Here is a 24,712-nt window from a genome sequence, read left to right as displayed (position 1 = left end):
TATTCCCTTCTCTGGACAGACTCCAGCACCTCAATGTCTTTCTTGCAATGAGGGGCCCAAAACTGACCCCAGGATCTGAGATGCCTCACCAGTGCCCAGTACAGGGGGACGGGCACTGCCCTGGTCCTGCTGGCCACATTATTGCTGACACAAGCCAGGTGGCACTGGCCTTCTTGGCCACCTGGGCACACTGCATCTCATGTTCTGCCACTGTCAACCAGCACCTCCAGGTCCTTTTCCACTGGGCAGCTTTCCAGCCACTCTTCCCCCACATGGGGTTGTTGTGACTGAAGTCAGGACCCGCCACTTCACTTAATGCCTTAGTTCCGATGCCCGGATGCAGGATGGAGACAGGACACAGGGACGGAGGGCCAGGGCCCCAGGAACTAACCTGGAGGTCCTGCAAAAGGACTTGTTGTAGTTAAATGTCACAAGACAGCTGGTGCCCAGCACTTAGGAGAAAGGGAAGTGATTTAGGTTTGGTCATTATCAGAAAAACATGTGCGGAGGACAGGCAATGAGAAGAGCAGCCGTTTTCTATTAGGATAAGAGTAGGTCAGGTGTAGTTAAAACTGGGTAAATGGAGCAGGAAATGTGGCTGTATATTACTCACCCAAGATATATTGCACACATTAGCCTTGTTTGATCGGGTTGTTCGAAGAATCGGAGCTCTGAGTGGTGTTTTAGGGTGGCCAAATCCAGGCTTTGTACTCTATTAAAATAAATATATTGCTCGTGTTTAATAAAGTCTCTGAGTTTCCATGTAACCAAAAGTCTGCAAGTGGCCTTTGCTGGGAGTCTGGGGTCTTAATGAGTCCCTGCCTGCGACGGGCTTTTGAAGGTGGAAGGTGTGATATTAATATTGTTTATGTAGCAAACTAATTTATGAATATTCATTTAATGGCATTGGCGGCTTCCAACCTGTTTCTGCTCTTGGGAGCTCTAATGGTTTTTCTCTCCTGGCGGAGAGCTGCCTCGTGGAAGCACCACAGGCTTTGCTGTGAGGGCTCATGGGCTGCTCTGTGCCATGGAAATGCATCAGGGCTTGTGGGACAAGGATGGTCAGAAAACTACAAGGCTGGTCTGAAATTTGGCTGTGATAACTGCCCTGTTTTTGTAGAAGGATTAAGGAAAAGATGCTTTTCTCTGTTAAAAAGCCCCATGCAGTGCAGGCAGCATTATTGGACAAGTGAACATGTGTTTGGCTTTTTTTTGGTGCATGAAGCTTTTGAGTCTTAATGGAGAACTGTGTGTCCTCTCAAAGAAAGTGGAGAAGGAGGCACTAAGGTGGATGGTCATTATATGCTAAAATTAACTTTGTTAGGTAATCGCCTAAAAACTAATACCTTTTATCTCAACCTTGGTGTCCTATGCAGCCTCTTTATCTGCATTTACATTTGATGGTCTTTGACCACCCTTCTGTGCATGGACAGGCTGTTTATCATGTCCCTATAGCTCCCTCCTAACCTCCTGGATAAATACGATGGATAAATGTGTGGCTTTCCATCCTGCTTTCCTTTCAGGGTTGGAGTACTGAGGTTCAGATCCCTCTGAAATGCTTGGATCCACACGGCCAGGCTCATCACAAGGTCAGGTGATGTGTAAAGCAGAGCAAACCTCCCTGGGGGCAAACCCTGCTCTGGGACTCAGCTCAGCGAGATCCAGATTTAGTCATCCCACCAGGAAGAGGGAGGCATCCAAAAGAATTGGACCTCTCTCTTCCCTACCCGAGACCTCCCAAATCCTGGTCTCTGGAGAGCAGCCTCTACTGCAGCTAAAGATGCTGCTGCACATGCAAACCAAACACCACACCGAGTGTGGGGACACTCTCCCAGCTCCCCATTCCCTGGCTGACCCGGCGCGGTGCTCGGCGCATCATCCACAGCCCCCACCCCATCTGCGGGCAGTAAATCCCGCGGCAGCAGTCGGGGCTGACCGCGGCTTCGCTCCCTCTTTGCCTCCGACAAAGCTTTATTGTTTCGGCGTGACCTGCTTTTAGGAGCCCTCCGAGGTCCAGCCGTATATCTGTCCTTGCCAAATCCTGGAGGGTGGCTGGGACCCCGGCGGGGTCAGCGAAAGGGTACGTCACGGCTGGACGGCAATTATCCTCCGGGCTGGGAAAAGCCAGGGCCGAGGCTGGGCCGTGACCTGGGGTCTCTTAAAAAACCTTTGAAGGGTCCCAGGCTAGCGAAGGTTGGGTTGCTCTGCATCCTCCCCCGGGCATCCTCTGCTAAAAAATTTCACTCGTTCTGCTTAATGGTTTCTTTATTTGGACGTGGCGTAGCAAACACACCCCGCTTTGCCCTGGCACCCCTGGGCTGTGGGGGAATGTCCTTGGACTCTTTATGATCCTGCAGGATTTCTGGGCACTTTCTGATGAAATCCAGCAGGACTGAAGTGCTGTGCTTCAAATCTTTAGTTCATTAGTTGCCCATTCCCCAGCTCTGGGCACTTTCTGCCTGGCAGAGCCATTAAATGGGGTTAAATTCAAAAGAAATGGCAAATTGTGAGTGTGCAAACTGCTCAGCTTGTGTTAAACAGGAGAGAGAAGCAGAGCCTGATGGAAATGGGCAAATTTAAACCAGGAGATTGGTATCTGGGACATCTCAGGAGGCGTCACTGTCCCCTCCCCCATGGGCTGGAGGAGAGGAAGTTGCTCCAGAGGGAAGCTCCATGTGCCACCTCCCGATGCTCAACATCACTTTACTTATTTAATCTCCTCCAAGAAAAAGCAGCCCAATTTCCTCTCTAAGCAAGCTTCAGGAGTCAGTGGCAGAGCCTGACCAGCCCTTTCCCTTGGCTCTGTCAATCCATCAATCCACTGAAATAAAAAAGCCATGGGCAGAAGATTCTAGTTTTGGGGGAAGGATACTGTCGCCCCGGGGAGATGCCAGTGTGTCCTGTATGCATTAATGAAACACTTTCTTTCCAGTTAGGACTTGAAGGATGCTCATTGAAAATCAGGCTGCCATGGAAACCAAAGGTGTTTAGTCTTTTGGGAATGCTGTTGGACAGAGGCAGGGAGAGGTGTGGGAGGGGGGGAGAACAGCCTCTGCAGAGGAGGCATTTTAGCAAAACCCTTGATTCACCACCAATCCATCCCTGTCTGTTGCTTGCAGCTGTTAATTGTGGGAGAGAAGGGTTCATCTCTTTACTGGATGCTCTCCATGGCTCCAGGGGCCTCCTTGCCCTCAGTGTGCCCTGTGTGGATGTGGCATGTGGACCCTCACGGCTGGGGAGGCAGGGATTTGCTGCAGCAGTGGCGCGGGGTGTGCAGGGGATCAGGAGCCGCAGAGCCCCGAGTGCCTTTGTTGCTGTGGCACCATGTCCCTGACAGGAGGCAGCAGGTCAGGGACCTTTGGCTGCTCAGGGACCCCCAGTCCTGACACCCCGGTCCCCTGCCCCGCTCTTCGAGGATGAAGCACAGGGAGGTGCAAGCATGGAGAAATAATGGAATTATTGCTCTGTCATGTACCATTCGTTTTAATTAACGCAGCACATCGGCGCTGTGACAGCAGCATTAAGGAAGGTTGGGAGGTTATTGCAAAACAATGTCATCTCCCTACACCTTTTCACTTCCCAGTGCTGTCCCCAGACCAAACTCCCTCTCCTTCCCCCACTCATTCCCTTCTTCATCCTCAGGCTCTTACTGGGAGCCCATGGCCTCAGGCAGGAGCTGGGGGCTGATTCCACTCCCCCTCAGCCCCACACAGCCCCTTGCCATCAGAAGTACCTACTAACATGTGTTTTAATTAGAATAATTAATGAGTTGCACTAGGAAGAGGACCAGAGCAGGTCCCTGTTGCACGCACGGCGCAGCTCTTCATGGTGGCTCTTATGACACCCTGCACTGATGCTGCTGGAGGTTGTCATTAAGACTAATTAATTGCTAAGATATCCAGTGCTTTTGTTCGGGAACCTTTGGATCAGGGGCTGCCATGGCTTGGGCAAAGCCAGGGAGCTGTGCAGTGACTCAGCCTGGGCTTGAAGGCAAAATGCAAAGAAATGGATTAAAAGAGCTAACAGCCACTCTCCCTCCCGTCAAATATTCCTGAAATCAGCACGCTCCTGCAGAAAACCTCAGCGCAATGGAAAACCCTCAGCGCTGGGGCCGGGGCTGTCAGTGCCGGCTGCCCGAGGATCGATTCGCCAGCGAGTTGGATTTCTCCTCTCGCAGCAGTTAATGCTCTGCCAGTGTTTTGCCACCATATCCCGCTCCGTAATTGCAGTGACTGCTTGGATCAATTAGCGCCGCTTAAAGCCATTAGCAGCCCAGCCCCTGTAGCCTGGAGCTCATGGCCACAGCTCTGTGCATGGAGGGACCCGTCCTCACGGTACCTGCAGCTCCTCACTTCTTTTAAATTCCATTTTAATCTGGTTTTTCTCATTGTAAAAATCTGGTGATGTCCTCAGCAGGGACTCCGGGACATGCTTTGTCTGTCTGTGAATGTTTCATTTTGCTGGAGTTTCCACGTTGCCTCTTGGGGTTGGCCAAAAGGTGACAATTCTGTTTTGTGATGGGGTTTCTTGCTGGAAATTTGTCCCTTGTTCAGTGCCAAATCCAAAGTTCATGAAGGTCTTGAAACATCCACTTGCAAGGGAAAAGCAAAAACGTTTCCTGAGGTCTCCTCCAGAGGGGTGAGGGAAGCAGGGTAAGAAGCAGAGAGAGGATGAGAACAAATACATTTTCATATCTGAAGGGGGAGAGGAAAATATTTTCTCTGTGTCTCAGTTTCTCTGTTGGAAATGTGAGTATTGCCTCTACTGCCCATGTCACCTGCAGATTCAGAACTCAATGGTTTGGCTTGAATGGTTTATTAACCCAAATAACAAACCAGCTCTGGTGGGGCTGCTCAGTTCAAGGGTGGAGATGAAGATCCAGGCTCTTCACAAACTCATCCTAATGTACTGGTGAGCACAAACACCAGGTTTCCATTCCAAATACAACCATTGCCATTCACTTTTTGTCTTATACCAAAAGTGAATTAACATCCAAAACATTCCCCAAAGAAGGCATCTCTTACAAGGTCTCCCCAAAAAGTGCAGGTTAAAAAAATCTCAGGAGAAGCCAGAGTCTATTAACCAAATTAGGGACTTTTCCCCTCTTTTCCTTCCTGTGATGAAAGAGGATTGACCAGGTTTAATGGTGGCACATCCCAACCTGTGTGGCCCTGGCTGTCCCTGGACAGAGCCTGGTATCCCCAGCAGGGAGGACCCCTCTGCATTTCAAAAATGTAAATATAGCTCAAGCTTACTTTTTTTTTCTTTTTCTCATAATTTTATCATGATAGGAAAAAAAAATATAGCTGGTGTAAAACCCACAATATTTTCAGTGGGGCTGGGGCACCCCATGTGCTGGAGATTCCACTGGGGATGTGCTGGTCCATGGGGCAGCTTGGGCGTCCCTGGGAGAAGCTCTGGGGGGGCTGATTTGCCAGCCCCAAATCATAAATCACATATCTAAAAAGTCATTCAGGGCACTGTCTAACCCAGTGTGGGGCAACAGCAAATATTTCTGATCTAAGGGATTATTTTCTTTTTGGGCAGTGGCTCACTCTGTGTGTGACATCTCATTCCTAGATCGATGTTTTATAGGCACGTGGGCCCTTGTATCTGCTCATGGTTAGTCGATAATGCCAAAACATATGGGCTGTCGTGTACTTCTCCATGTATTCCTGTTATATAGGCTCTGAAAATAACTTGAGGGTTAAAAAATAAATAAATCTCGAGGATGGTATTGTTCGTGCTAGATAAAATCCTGTGAACAAAGCAATTGGCATCATTTCACTTGCAAATTGAGCAGCGAAGCAAAATACCATTTATGAAACTGTAATTTATTCTTGGAAAATCAAGCACTTACAATGTCGGCTTGTCGCAGGTTAAGTTACAGAAAAGGGAAAAAATAGATTAATGATGAACATGACAACATTTCAGGGTAAATCATCACAGCGAAAGCCTTTGAAAAGCCTCTTTGCTCCCTTCACAAACGGGATTTTTATTTTTTTTTCACCCAAGAACATTAAACCAGTGATTGCTTCAGGGCTCAGTGGTGCTGAGCAGGCAGTGGCAAGGTCTGGGGAGGTCCTGGCAACCCCTTTGCCCACGCTGGGGAGCCCTCGGTGCCTTTGGAAGCCAAAGAGCAAAGTCTGGCTCATTATTTTTTTCCTGCCTGCAATTAGTCTGTCCCTTAACGACCCTCTTTCCTTCAGATGTGCTTATTATATTCACAGAGTCACAGACTGGTTTGGGTGAGAGGGGACATTAACGATAATCCAGTTCCACCCCTATCCCAGGTTGCTCCAACCCCCGTTCAACCTGGCCTTGGACATTTCCAGGGATGGAATATTCTTATCCTTTGGTTCTGTACAATTAAAATGGGGCAACAACCAACTCTCCAGTGGGGACATCGCCAGTGCCACCACTGGAGCACCAACCCCATCATCAGCTCCAGGATCCACAGGAGACGCTCCATGACCTGGTTCCTTGAAGAAGGTCTCCCAAGTCTCCTCTCTGCCTTGGCTTTTATTCCCCATCCCTCTTTGCCCTTTCTCTTCTGACCAGGAGACCACTCCCCACCGCATGTCTGCCCTTGAGAGCTGGCAGACATCGTGGGGTCCTTGCAATGGGGATGGGAAGAAAATTAATATAATTTGCACAAGATGAAGATAGAGCTCATCAAAGTAAGTGAACAGGGGATAAGGAGGTCTGGCCTCGTCTCCTGGCATGAGGGAATTTCTGGACCAGTTGGAGCTGTGAATCCAGCTGGCCTCCAGCTTGGAGTCACATTCTGGATGTGCATCTTATATCTTTATTAAGGGAAGTATCAGCAAATAATCCTAATCCCCATGATTTCTACACCAGCGTCTTTTAAGGTCTCACTCCAAGCTCTGCCTTGGGAATAGGTCTTGGCAGGGAGGGAGGGAACCCCTGATCTTTAAGCAAAGTTCAGATAAAGAAATTAATTAAATGGCCTCAAACACACATTGATGGTGGCGACCATGACATGACCAGTACCCAAACCCTCCAGAGGGCTGTCTTGAGGAGCGTTTGGGGCTCATGGGATAAGTCCCTAAATGCGTGTTTCAAGATTTAATTCTGCCGTTTAGGCTTTGGGTAGTCAGATAAGGTCGAGTGCCGTGGGTCAGAGTAAGCACAGGAGCGTTCTTGTCACGCTGTTAAACCACAGTCACCACAACGACGAGATATTTGGGGCAGGAACGGGTGTTTCCGTGACTCTGGCCGAGGCATCGCTCGTCCCCGCACGGCGCTCGCCGAAGGTGACGGTACAACGGAGTTCACGACCCGGGGAGCGATTGCCGGCTGTAATAGTGTGTCATGTATTAAGGGAGCATGTTTGAAACCACGTTATATTATTAAAATTCATGGCAGTGATTTATAGGGGTTTTTAAAAACAGCAGCTTGCCAATATAAATTGGCTTAGGAAAGTCAACTGTAATCCACCCAGGTCCAAATAATGACATTTCCTCCAATACATCCAAAAAGCTGAAAAGCAGAAAATAATATCCAGGCTCCAGAGATAAGGCGAGCACCCAAGGGAAAGAGGACTCTGAAATATTCATGCAGCCGTAGATTGGATGGTGGAAATGGCCATTCCCAACGGCTGCGTTTAGGGACTGATGAATTTAGTTACTGTACCTTTATATTTATCGCTCAATAAACAAGACAAGCTCTGTTACGACGCTGAGCAAGACTAATTTAGCTATTTTAGCACTAAGGAAATGGCTTTCTGGGCAAGGCGAGGGGTTGATAATTTTGTATGAAATTAGGAGACTTTTAATTTAGTGCTGGTGGGCTCTGAGGGTGCTGGGAATAACAGGGCTGGAGACCAGATCTGAGGATAAAATCCCCCCCCAGAGCGGTGTGTTGGGGTGCTTACCCTGGGTTTTGGGAGACCCCACACTGAGAGCGAGCGGATCCTTTTGGAGCCACCTGCACCTGCTGATGAAGATGTTCCAGCTCTTGATTTTTAAGATGATTTTTGGAGGCTGAGGATGTCACTATAAAGGTTTTACAGCTGCCCTGCTGGAATCAAGCGTGGCTCTGTAAAAGTGTCAGCAAATGAAGCGGTGATGCCCGAGTGGTATTAACGCCAAAATGACCTTTCCATAGTTAGGGCTTTATGGGATATTATAAATTCTCCCTGTGTTGGCAGGGTTATAACTGGGACATTAGCAGTAACATCTTCTCCAGCAATATCCGAGGCAGGAATGCGGCGTTCGGAGCTGAAAATGCCCAACTCAATTTTTTTATAATATTTCTGGAGCTGAAGAGTTGATTTGAGATGTTTCTATTTGAATGCACACGGTCAAAAGGAGATTTCTCCTCCTAAAGATAAGTTTTGAGCACTCAGGGTTTTTTTGAGGCTCCTAGTATTTCCAACAGCCAAAAATCAAAGCAATTTAAACATATCGCTTGGGGTTTTTTTATTTCTTTAGTTTCTAAGACTTCAGATTAATATTGTCAAACCTTTCTTTTATTGCCATGAAGTCAGGGAAAGTCCTTTTTAATGAAAGCCACAAGCTCTATGCAATACCTTGACTCCACAATGCTATCTGAAGCACCAGATTCCACTGAACTTACATGGAAATCCCCAGAGTGAGCCCACTCTGATCTTTTTTTCACCTCTTGCGTTGCCACTGGGAAATAAAATCAGTTTATATGCTGGTATTTATTATGAAGTATATATTTGGACAATCCATGCTGCAATTTAGTAGTTCCAAGAGCTTCAGGGAGTTGTTTGAAGGGACTTTTCACTCACCTGCTTATTGAAACCCTTTTTACAAAGTGCTGGGCTCAGTCTCACTGATTTATTCCCCGTGGCCTTCACTGTGACTGTTCTTTGGCTTTGGGGGCAGCTCCAGGAGGAGGGGATGGGGCTGTTCCTCCGTGCAGTGCTGCAGCACATGGGACAGTTGCAGGAGGGTGGCCCGTGGTTCACAGCCCCTGTTTTGGGGCAAGGACACACCTTAGAATCCCAGAATGGTTTGGGTTGGAAGAGACCTTAATGATCATCCAGTTCCAACCCCTGCCATGGGCAGGGACACCTTCCACTATCCCAGGTTGCTCCAAGCCCCATCCAACCTGGCCTTGGACACTTCCAGGGATGGGGCAGCCACAGCTTCTCTGGGCAACCTGTGCCAGGGCCTCCCCACCCTCACAGGTGCTGCCCCGCCAGTGCCTGAAGCAGCGGGAAAAGCAGACACAGGGATAACTGAGCAGGAGCCAGGATTAACTGGAATCTGATTTGCATTTCCAAGCACAGGTGTCATACTGTGACCCTGGAGGTCTCATCTCACCCACCCCCCAAAGAGCCCCCCTTCTCCAGCAGGTTTCTGCTGATGGCTTGGCTGGAGTTTTATGAGCAAAACATCAAAATAAAACCCACCCAGTCCTTAAATGCTGCATTTTGGAAGCTGTTCTTTGAGAGGACACAAAGTCACCAGCTGTCCCCGTGAAAGTGGTGATGCCCCGAGTTGCCCTGCACAACCCCCACACCACAGCCCCACACGTGAAAAGAAAAGCCCCACTCGGAGTCATTTACTCTAGCTTTATTTTCCTTGTACAAGTAGCCACAGGCTAAAATCTAAACAGAGCAAACTACAAAAAACCTGGGTTTTATTTTATTATTTTTTTTTAATACAGAGCTAACAATCGTGGGATCAGTGGGATTTCAATATCAAGACAGTTCAAAGTAAGAAAGGTAGAAAATAAACAGTAGAAAAGTGCTTTGCAATTTGGATTTTTAGTATTACTCCTAACAGTTGGTTCCCAAAAAGGACTGGGACAAAGGTTTAGCATCAGTTTTATTATGACTTTCTTACAAATGTAAAGATACTGCAAGTTTAAATGATGGAAATACGATCAAAGTACAAATCCCTCTTCACTTTAAGTCAGACCCTGATCCAAAGCCCCGTGAAATTAGGCTTGTCCCTGACTTGTTGGGCTTCACACTGGCCCTGTCCCTTCTTCCCACATGATGCCAAAGCCCAGGCTCTGCCCGTGGAGTAAACCTGGAGCTGTTTCCCTGATTCCCAGCGGGCTTCAGTGCCATGGCCCTGTGCCAGCAGCGCTTTTGGCTGGGGGTGCTGGTTCTTCCCTCATCCCCATCTCCAGCCCAGGCACCTTCCCTTTCATAGAATCACAGAATCAGCTGGGTCAGAAAAGACCTCTGAGATCATCAAGTCCAACCTCTGACCCAACACCACCTTGTCACCCAGCCCATGGCACTGATGCCTCATCCAGTCTGTCCTTAAACACCTCCAGGGACAGTGACTCCACTGCCTCCCTGGGCAGCCCATTCCAATGGCTGATCACCCTTTCTGTGAAGAAATTCTTCCTAATGTCCAACCTAAACCTCCCTTGGCACATCTCAAGGCTGTGTCCTCTTGTCCTATTGCTGGTTCCTGGGAGAAGAGACCAACCCCCACCTGGCTCCCCCTCCTGTCAGGGAGTTGTAGAGTGAGAAGGTCTCCCCTGAGCCTCCTCCTCTCCAGGCTGAGGCGCCCCAGCTCCCTCAGCTGCTCCTCACAGCACTTGTGCTCCAGTCCCTTCACCAGCTCTGTTGCCCTTCTTTGGACCTGCTCCAGCCCCTCCATGTCCTTCCTGAACTGAGGGGCCCAGAACTGGACACAGCACTCCAGGAGTGGCCTCACCAGCGCTGAGTCCAGGGGCAGAATCACCTCCCTGGTCCTGCTGCCACACTGTTCCTGATCCAGGCCAGGATCCATTGGCCTTCTTGGCCACCTGGGCACACTGCTGGCTCATGTTCAGCTGCCATCAATCAGTACCCCCAGGTCCCTTCCTGCCTGGCTGCTCTCCAGCCCCTCTGTCCCAGCCTGGAGCTGCAGGGGTTGTGGCTCAAGGGCAGGACCCGGCACTTGGCCTTGTTGAACCTCACACCGTTGGAATCAGCCCATGGATCCAGCCTGTCCAGGTCCCTCTGCAGAGCCCTCCTGCCTTCCAGCAGATCGACACTCCCCCCCCCCATCTTGGTGTCATCTGCAAATTTGCTAATGGTGGACTCAATCCCCTCATCCAGATCATCAGTAAGGATATTAAACAGGACTGGGCCTGACACTGATCCCTGGGGGACACTGCTAGTGACTGGACACCAACTGGGAACTGGCCATCAACTTTTCTTTCCCTTTTTTTAATTTGGTGGGGAGGGAAATAAATGAGCCGGCATCAAGTTGCTAGATGGGATCTGTAACCTGCCCGCTCCAGCGCGCACGGGGAGGGATAGATTTCCACACACTGTTTGCACAGATGAAGTGAGTAAGTAGCTCCCCCCCGTTTGTTTTCATAAGCTTTTAATTTCCTTTTTTTTAACTGATCTTCTCAGACTTAAGTGCTGTCACTCAGCTTCCCTTCACCATCCAGAAGCAACAATGCTTTGTAGCTTCTCTCCTCTTTTATTGCCAACTTAAAATCTACAGTCCCTTGTTATAATCTGGGCTGGAAGATTTAAAACTCCCAAACTGGACCAGCACTTAAATATATCAGCACCTTTACAAAACAAGAAAGAAGAAAGATAACGGTAGACAAATAAATACCCGAATCCAACAGTGTGAAAATACCCTGTCACAGCATAAAACTATTCCCTGTTCAACTAAAGACAATGTGGATACTGTCCCTGAGGTAGCAGCCATCTCTGGTCAACTTGAGAGCTCCAAGAATAGGTTGTGCCCATTATGGGTTACCAAAAATAAAAAAAATCAGCTTTTGGATATTTATTCCTTCCCATAATTTCATCTCACCACAGCCAGAAAATAAGAGGGTTTTTGGGATCAGCTGAGAGGGTTGAATTAGTGGAACTATTCGCTTGGAAAAATAATAAAGGATGAGATTCCTACCCCAAAGGTGGGTGGTTGCCAGCAGTTTGCACTGGATCCAGCACTTGCCCATTACCCAGCGGTTTTATCTCTGGGCAGCAGTTTGGATGAATCAAGGACAGGCTGTCCCTCAGGCTGAAACCAAACACAAGCTCTTTTTTGTTCTTTTTTTCCTTCTCATTTCACAGATTCAAGGCCAGACATACTCTAAGTGACACTTTCCCAAGTTTTTGGTTGTCACAGCTTTGTGTCCAGCCTGGCTCAGGCACTGATGTACAGCAAGAGGGGCTGTTATGTGTCACTTCTCCAGCTGAGAGGCACAAACCCAGAACGTGGCATTTTGAGTGGTCTTTTTGCCCAGTTTTGTGCACTTGGATAAGTCAGGGAAGACCATGCCCTCCTGATGGATCACCAGACCAGCCCCAGCCCTTCGTGGGCTGAGTTGCCGCAACCATCTACATTACGTCCCAACGGTACTGAAAAGAGTGGAAAAGAAACCCCAAAAAAGAGGAAAAGCTAGACTTCTAAAAAATAGTCTTTAAAGATTTACATCCATCTTCAACTGTCTCAAACCAACACAGAATCTGCATTGGTTTAAGCCACCACATTTCTGCATAATTAAAAAAAAAAAAAACAAAAGAAAAAGCTCTACTCTTGACATACTATCGTATTCCAACTAGTCAAATGGCACAGCATTTCCCTTTAATAAAAGGAAGTAGTGACAAATACTTGTTACTATTACAATATCACAATAATATGATATTAAATTAATAGCATGTTCACAGCTTCAGGAAGTCTGAGCTGAACGCTACTCTAGGTTTTGTGTTCACTTTGGCAACGGTACTTATTCAATGTGAACGGTGACGTTACACACACCAAAAGAAACAATAACAAGAAAAGCTGGGCTGGGGTGGGAGCGGGATGGCAGGAGAGGATCGGGTTGTCTTTGATATGAGGTTATAACTTTAACTGTTTGGTGTCTCCTCCTCCCTCCTGCCCTTTCCATCCTCCATCTCCTGCGATGGGCTGTGCTGTCGGACTCACATGGCGCTGCCCCCCCCCAGTCCCTTCCCAGGCTGTCTCCAGGTCCAGCAGTCACAAAAGGGAACATCCCCCCATCTCCTTGGGAGCAGGGATCGGTCTGATGGCCCATCTAGCCTCTTTGGTGGGGTGGGGAGAGGCTGTTTGGGGGCTTAACGCCAAAGTTTAACCCTTCATATCTTTTTTGTTCTGCCTGATGTCAACAGGAATTATAATGGGAGGGGGCTAGGAACACCAAGCCTCAAGAGCTCCTTGCTCTCGAGGTTGGTGCCATTCAATCTGCTAGGGCCAAGGTGGATGATGTGGAAGGGCAGAGTCCTGCTCCCAGCTAACCTGACCCAGCACAGGGAAGAGGCGTTTGCTCATCCTCCTGTGTGTGATATTATTTGCACAGCCATGGGCAGCATCCCACTGCCAGCTGGGCAAGTGATGGGGATGTTTCTCACACAAGGGACTCTCCCACTGGTACCATTTAAAAAAATACAGTTAATACCTTTTTTTAAACTTAAAACTTATTTCCTTTCCTGATTCCTTTCACTGTCCTTGCAGATACGGCAACATTTGATTTACCACCACTTACACAGAGAGTTCAAACCTTCACATTCGCCTGGATTGAACCAACCCACGTGGCAGGGAACAGGCACCATCCCTGCCCCCATCTCACCCCACGGATGATGCCGGTCACACACCGACTCACGAGGCTGCACCATGCCAGGACAACCCAAACCCCACAGTGGCAGTTTGGTGGTTGATCCCTGGAGGGGACAAACCCTCTCTTTGGTGTCAGGAGCTCCTCTGCCCACCCTGGGCATCGGGAAGGGGCAGCTGCTGGTAGCCCCCAGCATCCTCCTCGCCTTGTCCTTCCCAGGGAACTGAGCCCTTTTTGGCTCCACTCATCCTTTGGATGTTCTCCTGTGGCTGGAAATGCGCTGGAAGAGCTGGGAGCAGCTCAGTAGCCTCTCAGGGGGTTCTGGAAGTACTGTCTCAGGGTTTGTTTGCCCGTGGGCGCTCCTACGGCAGGGTGGGCTTTGTCAACTAGACGTTGACATCCAGGTTGCCACCCCCCAGGGGTGTGTTATGGTGCTTATGCTGGCACGTGCCATAAATCATCCTGCTGGGAATCAGCACAGTGACAGGGCAGGAAGGTGCCCTGGCTCCAGTGCTGGCAGCTGAGCACCCCATCTCTGTACACCCAAGATGGACTGAGGCAGCCACCAGCAGCACCCAAATCAGCCCTGGGAGGGCAGCAGTGCCAGGGAAAACCAGAGAGCACCACACTGCTTGTCTGTGACAGCCCCAACAATCTTTAAAGTAAAAAAACCACAACAGGAATCTCCAAAATCACACCGGAGCCCCTAAAAGTAAAGCTCATAACACTAGTGAAGCATCGCGCTTCGTGAGGGGCAGGGTGGGAGAGGCAGGAACTGGGGGAGAGGAGAGGACACACACACACAGACACACACACACAGACACACAGACACTCACACTCTCACACTCACTCTCACACTCACACACGAGCTTCTCTCATGCTTGAGGTAGAACATTGCTTTCAAAGGTTTGGAAGTGCTTTACATGGGAACGACGACGACGAAGCCGCCGGGGCGGCAGGTACAGAGCGTGACTGCTGAGGTAGGACCATGCTTGTACTGACCAAGTGCTATGCTACTTGCTTTTTGAACACGAAGGAAGACGCAGGCATTTCTGCTTCCCAGAAGACATTCATTCCGGTTGAGGTAGGTTCTGAGTTCACTCGGGTTGTCTGTCCAAGTCTTTCAGTAGCCCTCAGGCATCCTTTGACACACACACTCTTTTTTTTTTATTTTTCTGCCTTTTTTTTTTTTCATATTATTTAGAGTCAATCAGCAAAAAAAGTATCCTGAGAAATAGCAAAAGTGTACAAAGTCATCAAATCCACGGAGAGACAGCCTTCCTGGGCCTCGATTTTTGGAGTCAAGTTAGAAGGATTTCTCCAAATCCAGTCTTCTGGAAATAAAAAATAGATCCAAAAAGTAGTCCTAAAGCTGCTGATCAGGAAAAAGTCTGGGACGCCAGGACATGCTCCACCATATTCCCAGTCTGTCAGAGACGGGAGAGTTTGTCAAACTCTGCCAAGGAGTCTGTTACTTAGCAGCTGAGGGGAAAATTCATCGTGACCAGTCTCCGCGAAGCCGCCATCGGAAGAAACACACCGAGAGGCTCGAAGGAGAGGTCAGACAGATAAAACTTCACAGAGTTTCCAAAAGGCTGTATACATATATATATATTTATATATATATATAAAAATAAAGCAAAACAAAAAAATAACAATCAGACCGTAGAAATCTTCAATTGACCTGAGATTGACAACTCGTAAAGACATCACCAGCCGCGGGTTTGGTTTCTGGTAACTCCCACAAGAGGCTTTGAGTCTTGGCAGTTTTATCCTTCATTGGCGGGACCGTGGTCGGGAGCTGGAGCAGAGGGGATGCTGCCACGGGAGGGTTTTGGGAGGGGGTCTAGCTGCTCCTCGATGATGCTGAACTCGTCCAGAGGGAGTGTGGAGATCTGGGTGTCGTCGTGGGGGGCCGGCGGGCTGTGAGCCGACTGAGGAGAGAGAAGGGGACAGTGCAGTGACAACGTCTGATGCGCTCAGCCATGCAGCCAGGTGAGCTCCCATCCCGCTGGACTTACCGTCATTCCCTTATCCTGCTGCTCCTGGGATGGGGATGCTGGGAATAACCTCTCCAGCTCGTTCATATCCAGCTGCTTTCCATTCAAGTCCCGGTCGTCCCTGTCCCTGCGAGCAGCCCCGTTCAGGACAAGGCTCGCAGCGCTCCGCTGGCTCCTGGGGATCTGTGGGGTTGAGAGCTGCTCCTGCACGTTTTTGCACATCAGCAGCCTGAAAAATAAAGAGATGGAGCCTGAGGGTGAGAAAGATGGTTCCTCCTCCATTCCCTCCCCCAAGCCTGAGTCTGCCTTATCCCTATGCTACGTTCCTTCATCCTTCAATCCATCCTATAAAGTTCAGCATTGCATTGAGGGTGCGACACCCACACGGCATTAGGGACCATCACCCCTTGTGAGCAGTGACATGAGCATCCCTACCTTCCTCGGTACCCGAACATGAGGAAGAGGATGCAGAATATGATGCAGGTGACGCCGATGTGGATCCCGATGATGATGCCGGTCGTGGAGGTTTTATTGTTCTGCTCGTCCTTCATGCAGTCACAGGGGGGATTCAATACTGCCAGAAAAAAGGGGGATTGGGGAGTCAGTGGTGCTTCTCTCCTATTGTTCCTCCAGCTTTTGGGGAGCCCAGAGCCAAAGTTGGAGCCTGGGCTGTGTGTATGAGAAGAGGAGATAAAGACGCAGAGCTGGCAGGGGGGTCACTGCCTGCTAAAGGAGCTTCCCTGCTCCTGGCACTCCAAGAAGGCACTCAGAGCAAGCACGGGACTGGAATTCCATAGCGAGCCAGCCCCATTACCTGGCTGCTGTCATTAGACACAATTAATGAACAGAAAAGACTCTGATGTTAATTTTTGCCATCCCCTGTGCCCAAGGTGGGAGGTGAGAGGTGGTGACCATGCCAGAGCATGATGGAAAGCACTGAGCAGGCAGATGCCAGTGAGATTAGTATTTACTCCAATACAGACAGAGGAGTTATAACTATCTCTTGAAGATATTCCCACTGGAAGGCTTAAAAGGCTTCCAAGAGCAGCAGGATGTTTTTTACACATAGATGAATATGAAAGGTGTGATCAGTTAAGAGATTCCCTCTAGAGGTTTCCCCTCTGCTGCCACATAAAGCAGCATTTGTGCTCTGCAGCCATTCCCCATTCCAAAGCCACGTGCCCTCCCTTTTGACTAGTGAAGGTCAAAACATCCAGGAGAGCTCCAGGAGAGTGGAGATGCTCAGTGCATCACATCTCACCTGAGGATGGCAGCTCTTAGCCTATGCATGGGGGCTTGTTCATGTTCATGGCTTTGCCTCTAGCTCAAGTTTATGGGACAAAACTGGCAATTACAGGAACATTGGGTTAGTTTTATCCCCAAAAGTCATCAGGTTGGACTGGCCAATGGGGATGGTACAAGCCACATGACCAGGAAGCCACCCCAGGGCCAGCACCAGGTGGTCCCAGCCCTGCAGGGTTTTGCTTCAGCACTACTTGTGATGCTGAAAATAAACGAGTGGCTAAAGGTGAGAGCCACAGGGGTCTGGGGGATGTGTCTGGTCTCACCACCTTCCTGCAGAGCAGTTTCCCAAACCACCACCAAGACCCACATCCTGCCTCACCTGTCCTCTCCACAGTTTCCCTCAGGGACACGAAGCGGACAGTGGAGTCTCCATCCCCGTGCTGGTTGTAGGCGAGGAGCTTGACCTCGTACACCACCGACGCGTCTGCCGGGGGAGACACAAGGACAGTCCAGGTGTCACCACGAGTGAGGCTTGTCTGGGAAATGAACATCTTACCAAGTACACACAAGATGCTGCAAAGAGCTACCTGTTCATGGGAAAGCATTCCAAAACCTGCATTTCTCATTTAGTGGTTGGGCAACACATGCCAGCTCTCTCCTGCTATTTAGGACAGACCCTCCCGGGGCGGGGAGGGAACACGGAGCAGGGTGTCACCATACTCACCCAGGTGGGTAATGTTGTAGGCTGTGACGTTGCTGGCCAGTAGCACTGGGCCTGTGTACTGGGCCAGGTGGACCTTGCGGTAGTACAGCTTGAAGCCTTGGTGCTGGCCCAGTTTGATGGAGGGTTCCCACGTCGCCTGCACGGCGGTGCTGTTAATGACTTTAATAAAGAGGGATGGCATGGCTGGGACTGAAACAGAGAGAGAAAGACAGTGGGTTGCATGTGCTTTTCAGTCTGCATAATGAGAAATTCCCCAGCAGCCTTTCCCTGCAGTCACTGCACTAAAGAATGTGCCAGCTGAGACTGAGAAAAATCAGAGCACACCAGAATCTGGTTTAACAGCTTTGAACTTCTTCAGGGAGCTGAAGGAGTTTCCAAGGGTTTCCTCTGCTCAGACCAGCAAGCAGAAGCTACTTTTACACTTCAGTTGCAATCTGATGCTCGGCCCAGTCGGGTCAAGGCAGGAATGCAGCAACTTTGGCAAGGCGTTCTCAAATTCCACTTTTTTGCCCTCACCCTGAGGCAAGAACCTTTCACAGTGATTAATCCCCCAGGGAGGAAGGAACCAGAAGGGATGGAGCTGGAGACATCCATCTTATAAGCGTGCCAGGTACCTGCACTGGCTTGCAGGGTGCAGGGGGCTTGCTCTCCCCATCGGCTTTAGGACAGAGGTTTGTGATTCTGTGCTGGGGATTCAAGAGAGAACAGGGTCATCTTCATCAACAGCCCTAAACACCTGAGCAGCCTGAGATCCCTGCGCAGCTGGGGATGGCTTGTTTTGGGAGGCAGGCACTTACCTGGCCTTAGGGGTGCATGGGGGGTTAGCTGGGAAGATGTCCCTGCTGCTGCACCTGATTCAAAGTCCACCAGGACACCTTTTGCTCTGCGCAATACACCAAAACCCTGCCCTGGTTCTTGGGGTGTGCTGTAGAGGGGGACAGGTCATTCCTTCCCCAGGTCCCCAAGAAGCTGCCCAGCCCCACCCCATCAGCCTGGGCCGAGAGGCAAAGGTTTGCAAACCAAAGCCAGTTTCCTTAGGATGCAGATATATCTGGGTTTTCCAAAGCTGGTTCTGCACCAAGCCCTGCCCCAAGCCTTCTGCATCACTAGGGCACAGACCCACGCTTCCCCCACCCTCCATTTCTCCTATACTGATCACACCAACACCAAGATGTGTCTCAGCAGGGTATTTTGGACATTTCACCAATGATTTTTTTTACCCTCATTTCCACAAAACATCCTCAGGCCAAACGCTCCCATCACCTCCCCAGCCTTTGGCACCATCCAGAAGGTGCAAAGCACCAGGTGCTGCAGGCTCTGCCCCGCCCAGGGCTCTGCTCCAACACCAGGAAGGAAAAGGGTTTTTGTGCACCAGGCAGTGAGCCTGGCTACATCCCACAGCAGAACTATCCAGCAGAACAGCCTGCTTCTCCAGCAGCCTCCAGGCTTTGAGGCAGAGCTATTTTTCCAATTCCACATGATTACAAACTCAGCAGTTCCCAACTGTAAGGACTGCTGGGATTGCACTGGACTGAAGCTGCTTTCTGGCTTGATTTTCCCCAAATGGTCTCTAAGGACAAGCAAACCCAGCCCTTGGCAGAGAGTTCAGCACGACCATTAGTGAGCGATGGTGAAGAGCAGATGGAACGTGGCCGTGTCAATCTGAGACTGATGAGAGCTAAAAAGGGCATTTCCTCAATTTACTGGTAAAAGTAAAACTGCACAGCACAACCATTTGCCTTTTCCCAGGCACTGAGAGCTCAAGTTTTTTCCACGAGGAGATTTAAAGGAAGGACATCTCTCCAGGTGAGCAGGAGGATCTGCACAACCCTCTCTCTTCTCAAAGTGATGCCCCACTTCAGGCTACAGGGGCTTTGCCTGATGCCCTCCAAATAAGCACACGGAGATAAAAAAGTCCCTGCTGACTGCTGAGCATCTCCACGTGGATTCTGGAGGAAAGACCCAGTATCCTGGGTCAGGTTAATGAGATCCCATCCTGCCTGAGAGCTGCCAATGGAAAAAAAAATGGGCTGAAGTACTTCTTCTTGCTAGGATTTATTCTGATGTCCATTTCATTGCTGGGAAGGCTGAACTTAGCAATTCCTGGGTGCAAAACACAGAGTAAATTCTATTTATACCAGAACGTACCATTCCTCCCGAGGCTGAGAATTTTTGCAATCCAATTAAATGCTCCTTTTTTCTCATTCTCCCAATTCCCTCTAGGGCAAAATCCCCGCTCTGAGAAGTTAGACTCTTGCTTAAAGCATCATTTTCCAAACCACGGGTGAAAACACCACAGAAAGGGAAATTATCATATTATCCCATGGACAAAGAAACACTGATGTGGGCCATCCTGATTTGCGAAGAGTTGGCTTTATTTTACGGTTGCAGAGCCTTACATTTAATAAAAACCACAAGAATATCTCTCCTTCAAAGTATGAAATATATCGTATTTATTCAAACTTTGAGTATATATATATATGTATAATACTGATTATAGGTAGATGCACTTGCAGAATGCACGTGCTGTTTATAATGTGATTACACAAATAAGTGTATACAATGGAGTATATCTGTGTGTGTGTAAATATAGGTACACACACCAGCAGATAGGTGCTTCACAGAAGTATATATAAGACATAATATGGAGCTACTATAAGTGAGGCATCTCCCTCATGCTAAGGGCTGGGATACTTGTTTTCCTCTTCCGTGCTGTTTGGAATTTTCCCCAGGTCATTTCAACTTTCTTCTTGAAGGCGTCTTTAGCCGAAGATGACTAAAGGAACAGTCTTCATCCTAGAGAAATGTCAAAAAGTCCTGGAGAAAACCCTAAAAAGCATTAAAAGACAAGAACAAGGAGTGTGTGCTGCTTAATGAAGCGGAGAGCGTTTGAGGTTTAAAATACCACAGCATTTGTGAAACGGCGTAAAGGAGAACGACAGGGAGGAGGCAGGAGGACCTTCCCAGTGAGTGAGGTTTCTGGAGGACAAGGTTCACTTGGGTTGTTTCTCTACAGTGTCATCCCTTCTACTTTCCATCCAGAATTAGCACTGGCACACAGGAAGGAGCATCTAGAAAGCATTGGAGGCTTCAGCCAAGCGTGCTCTCAGCGTATTGCTACCCCTGAAAAGCTGATGGCCCCAAGCCAAAAGCAGCCCTGCTCCTCAGTATTTCTCAGGAAGATTTCATATTCCTACTCCAGACAATACCAGTTGAACACAGTCACTCAAACCAGTCTCCAGTTGGCAGCATCCCTGCTGGCCACTCCAACAAGTGCTATCCGGGCTCCACTGAGCCACCCCTGGCTGCCAGATCCACCCATCCCTGGCTGCCAGTACAGCATGTCTTGGAAAACCCATCCCTTTCTGAGGCTGTCAGCACAGATCCAGGGGCTCCTCAAGCCCAGCAGGGTCACAGCTCTCCTGTGCACCTTGGGACAGCACAGGGTGAAACATCTTGCCTGTGAGAAGAGGCAAATCTGCAGCGAAACCTTAACCTGGTGACAAAAGCCACCAGATCCTGGCTCTCTGACTGACTCTCTCCTCTGTGACCAGAAGGCAACAGGCACCCAAGTGAAGAAATGTGAGCAAATGAAGCCAACTGGGGCATTTAAATCTCTTTTTACCTTCCTACAAGTCAAACACAGGCTGGGGTTGAGTGATCTGAACCAAGCCAGCTTGTCCCTCCTGATCAGAGAGCTAATTGCTGAAGCTTCATTACACAGGACAAGCCCTTTTTAAAGGATAGCAAAGCAGGACAGTCATGCCTTGAAAGTTCAGAGAGCCAGGAAATTTATGATCCCATTACCAGATCCCTAACTATTTCTCTTGTGATTGAAGGTAATCATGACAAAAAGTTCTTTCTCCCTTGACCCAGACTTCTGCAGAGCCACCAAGTTCTATGGAGCATGGCTGGCTTGTAGCTCCTGTGACTGAACTCAGAGCCCCGGGTCAAGGAGTTTCAAGCTTTGCCTTAGTCCATCCTTCTGCCTTTAAATTGGAAGGAAAAACAAACTCCAAGGGTGACTGATTCCCTGCAGAGTACCAAGGAAAATAAACTTGCAGGGCAACAACCCAGCAGGGCGAGGATTTATTGGTGGTGCTGCTTAAATTCTGTAATAAATATCTGCAAGGGTTCAGAGCAGAATGAGAACTGGATCCCCCACCTGGAAGTCAACACACTCTTTCATTTGATCCTAAATAACATCCTCACACCCAAGGCCCTCTGCACTGCAAAGTCATAATTCCTGAGCACTCATGAGAATGATGTTCTTAAGAAATTAGTCTCCATATGTGAGACAAGCCAGGATTCAGAGGGGCTGGAGAGGCAGATGAGTCTCTAGGAAAACGTTCCTAAAATGCCAGCTGACAGATCACACTGGGGCTGTGGTTTCTGTGTGCAAGAGTCCTGCATTAGAGCACCCACTTTCTTATTGGGGAAGCTAACTGGTGGCCAAGTCAGCCGAAAAGCCTTGGAGGTCACCCTAATGTCCCACTGAAACAGAAGGCTGTTACAAGGCAGGTGTTTGTAGGTCAGGACAGCTCAGCTCTAGTGTGAATTGTTCAGAGTAGAGTGAAAAATAATCAAACCTTAAAAAGTGTATCGCCTATCAAGTAAGAGCTGTGAGTACCAGAACTGCTGGAAGATGCTGCTTGAGCAGGAAATCTGCATTTAGCAAGGAGTTTAGGAACAGCCCAGAGCAGCTGCAATGCAGAGACCAGGCAGGTTTGCACTCACCCCCTGCTACAACATCAGCTGTGAGAGGCGATGCTGCGCTTTAATCAGTCAACCCCCCTGTAACGATACAAGTGAGTTTTACACAGTATCCCAGAGAGTGAGGAAGAGCGGAAACAAGGAGCTTCACCACCCCAGGCTGTGTGCCAAAGCGCTCCGGGTGGTGTCGGGGTGCCCGGCGCGGTGGTTACGCACAGCGGGTGTCAGCATCTGATGGTCCAAGCGCAAAGCGTTCCTTACCTTCCCCCAGCGTGCTCACCACCGTGACTTCTGAGGCTTTGCTGGCACCCCGGGAGGTGTAAGCCTTTATATAAAAGCTGTAGCTGGTCGAGGGCTCCAAATCAGTCACCAGCTGCTGGAAGGTGCTCTTGCTAACAGCCTCCTGGTACTCCATCTCGACGGGATCTGAAAGGCAAAGGGACAGAGAACAGAGCGGCATCAGGCTTTGCCAGAGGTGAAGAGACTGAACAGATCTTGCAAGTGGTAATTGTGGTCCCTGGGGGGACAGGCACCTGCCCACACACTTTTCTGCTTACATTTCAAGTCCGGGTTGGATGGGGCTTGGATCAACCTGGCCTAGTGGAAGGTGTCCCTGCCCATGGCAGGGCATTGGAACTGGATGATCTTTAAGGTCCCTTCCAAACCATTCTATGATTCCCTGATTCAATGATTTCTGTATGCTTTGCCAGAGACCTACATAGGCAGCAAGATTTGACTACATGGCTTACCCTCTCCATGTTTTTGGTATTTACAGAAGCACTACAGCCTCATCTCCATCCTTCAGAAACAGGGAGGTGATGGAGGACACGGATAGCAGCACAGACTCCCTGGTTTTACCTAGTGGGTAAATCAAGGGAAGGCTGGGGACGCTCCAGGCAGCGGCTGCAGCCCCGTACCTGCAGCTTTCCGAATGTGCAGCACGTAGCCGATGATCTCCTTGGTGTTCTGCAGGGGCTTCTCCCAGGACACCTGGATGGTGGTGGCAGAGACGGTCTCGGCCCTGACGGCCTGTGGGGGGCTGGGCAGCCCGTCGGCCCAGAGCACGGTGAGGCGGGCGCTGGCCTGCGTGGAGCCCGCGCTGTTCTCCGCCAGGCACTGGTAGATGGCCTCGTCCGTCTGGTTGATCCCGTAGATGGACAGAGTGCTGTGGGGGGACACGAGAGGGACAAGCATCTCACTGACTGCTCTGCAGCACATCCCTGCAGCCACGCCATGGCCTCCACGCTGGTTCCAATGGCAGGGCACCCCCCAGCCTCTGCTTCCACAGAAAGCTCCCAGGAAGCTGTGGGCTGGTTATTTTGGGGAAGGAAAAGCCCAGGAGGTGGATGTGTCATTCCCTGGAACCCATGACTGGGCAGATTTTCTCAACCTGCAGATACTGTGGTTCAAGTACAGTCAGATGTGGATACCCACAGGGTGGGATGGGAACAGCAGGATCTGAAGCCCTGGATTCAGGAGGATCCCAGCCACACCACAGAGATGACTCTCTGGCAAGTGACCCTGAGATTAGCTCAGTTGGTTACAGCCTGCTGCTAATAATGCCAAGGTTGTGGGTTCAATCCCTGTATGGGCCATTCACTTCAGAGTTGGACTTGAAGATCCTCGTGGGTCCCTTCCAACTCAGAACATTCTGAGATTCTGGGAAGTGCATCCACACACCCAAATCAGCTTTAACTGGCTTAGTTCCAGTACACACCAGTGAGACCCATCCAGGCACTGCACATGGTTCCTAAGCCAAGTTTAATCAAATGCAGCCAGAAAGCCCTCTGGTGATGCTCTAATTGCATTATAGCACATTAGAGCTGTCTTAGGGTAACACTGGGATTAGCTGACTTATCCAACAGGGTTACAGACTCAGCTCTGGCTTCTGCACTTCCAGAAACACTATCACCACGAGCCAAAACCCAAAGCTTACCAGAAAATCACAGGTTTTGTCTGCAAGGCCTCTGAGCGTGTTTTTGATGCTGGTGCATCAAAGCTTGCTCTCTCCCAGTGAAACAACCAGAACAGTTCTGCCAGCCTGCTTTTGGGTGCCTCCACATCAGGCTTAGATGCTGTTTTCACTGTCCAAGGTAAAGACAGGCACTGGCTACACTGGTGGAAAACATTCCTAAAGGAAGGGGGAAAACCAGCCGTTTACCAGCCTCCCAAACAAGTGCGTTCCTGAGCACGGTGCCCACCTCTGCACCACCTCCAGCGGAGCTGTTTAGTGGCTTGATGGGCACAGGGACAACCAGAGTCCTTGTACACGTGGCCGCATGAGCTGGAGGCCCTTCCTGCACTGTGTGACTCTCTAGCAATGGCTGTGGAAAACCAGAGCAAGTTCACGACCAGCTCAGGGGTTGCACCACCAGCAAACACTGACTCAGAAAGAGTTGTGTGACAGATTAGCTCTGTCTTGTCACTGAATGTGCAAAGCAGCTTTTCTTAATAACATCTGTTCACAAACAGGGATCTATCAGTGAAA

At 49.5% G+C, this 24,712-nt stretch overlaps 1 protein-coding gene and 1 long non-coding RNA gene across 3 annotated transcripts in view; one reads left to right on the top strand and one right to left on the bottom strand.

Moving 5' to 3' along the window:
* Positions 1–15,216, top strand: part of LOC113984621 — a 31,427-nt gene extending 16,211 nt beyond the window's left edge. For both annotated transcript variants that reach the window (XR_005566388.1, XR_005566389.1), the window contains exons 4-5: positions 13,443–14,626; positions 14,747–15,216. This is a non-coding gene — a long non-coding RNA (uncharacterized LOC113984621). The remainder of the gene's footprint in view (positions 1–13,442; positions 14,627–14,746) is intronic.
* Positions 11,045–24,712, bottom strand: part of IGDCC3 (immunoglobulin superfamily DCC subclass member 3) — a 100,910-nt gene continuing 87,242 nt past the window's right edge. The window contains exons 8-14 of the mRNA XM_027714795.2: positions 23,142–23,389; positions 22,486–22,650; positions 17,512–17,700; positions 17,167–17,271; positions 15,978–16,116; positions 15,564–15,771; positions 11,045–15,476 (exon numbers count right to left, since the gene is read on the bottom strand). Of these exons, the coding sequence (XP_027570596.2) occupies positions 15,312–15,476; positions 15,564–15,771; positions 15,978–16,116; positions 17,167–17,271; positions 17,512–17,700; positions 22,486–22,650; positions 23,142–23,389 (1,219 nt within the window). The 3' untranslated portion in view covers positions 11,045–15,311. The remainder of the gene's footprint in view (positions 15,477–15,563; positions 15,772–15,977; positions 16,117–17,166; positions 17,272–17,511; positions 17,701–22,485; positions 22,651–23,141; positions 23,390–24,712) is intronic.

Source organism: Pipra filicauda, unplaced genomic scaffold (assembly GCF_003945595.2).
Source record: "Pipra filicauda isolate LSUMZ 115617 unplaced genomic scaffold, ASM394559v2 scaffold70_size2993248_pilon, whole genome shotgun sequence".
Taxonomy (NCBI): domain Eukaryota; kingdom Metazoa; phylum Chordata; class Aves; order Passeriformes; family Pipridae; genus Pipra; species Pipra filicauda.
The sequence above is the reverse complement of the archived record's forward strand: the minus strand, read 5'-3'. Positions and strand labels throughout refer to the sequence as shown.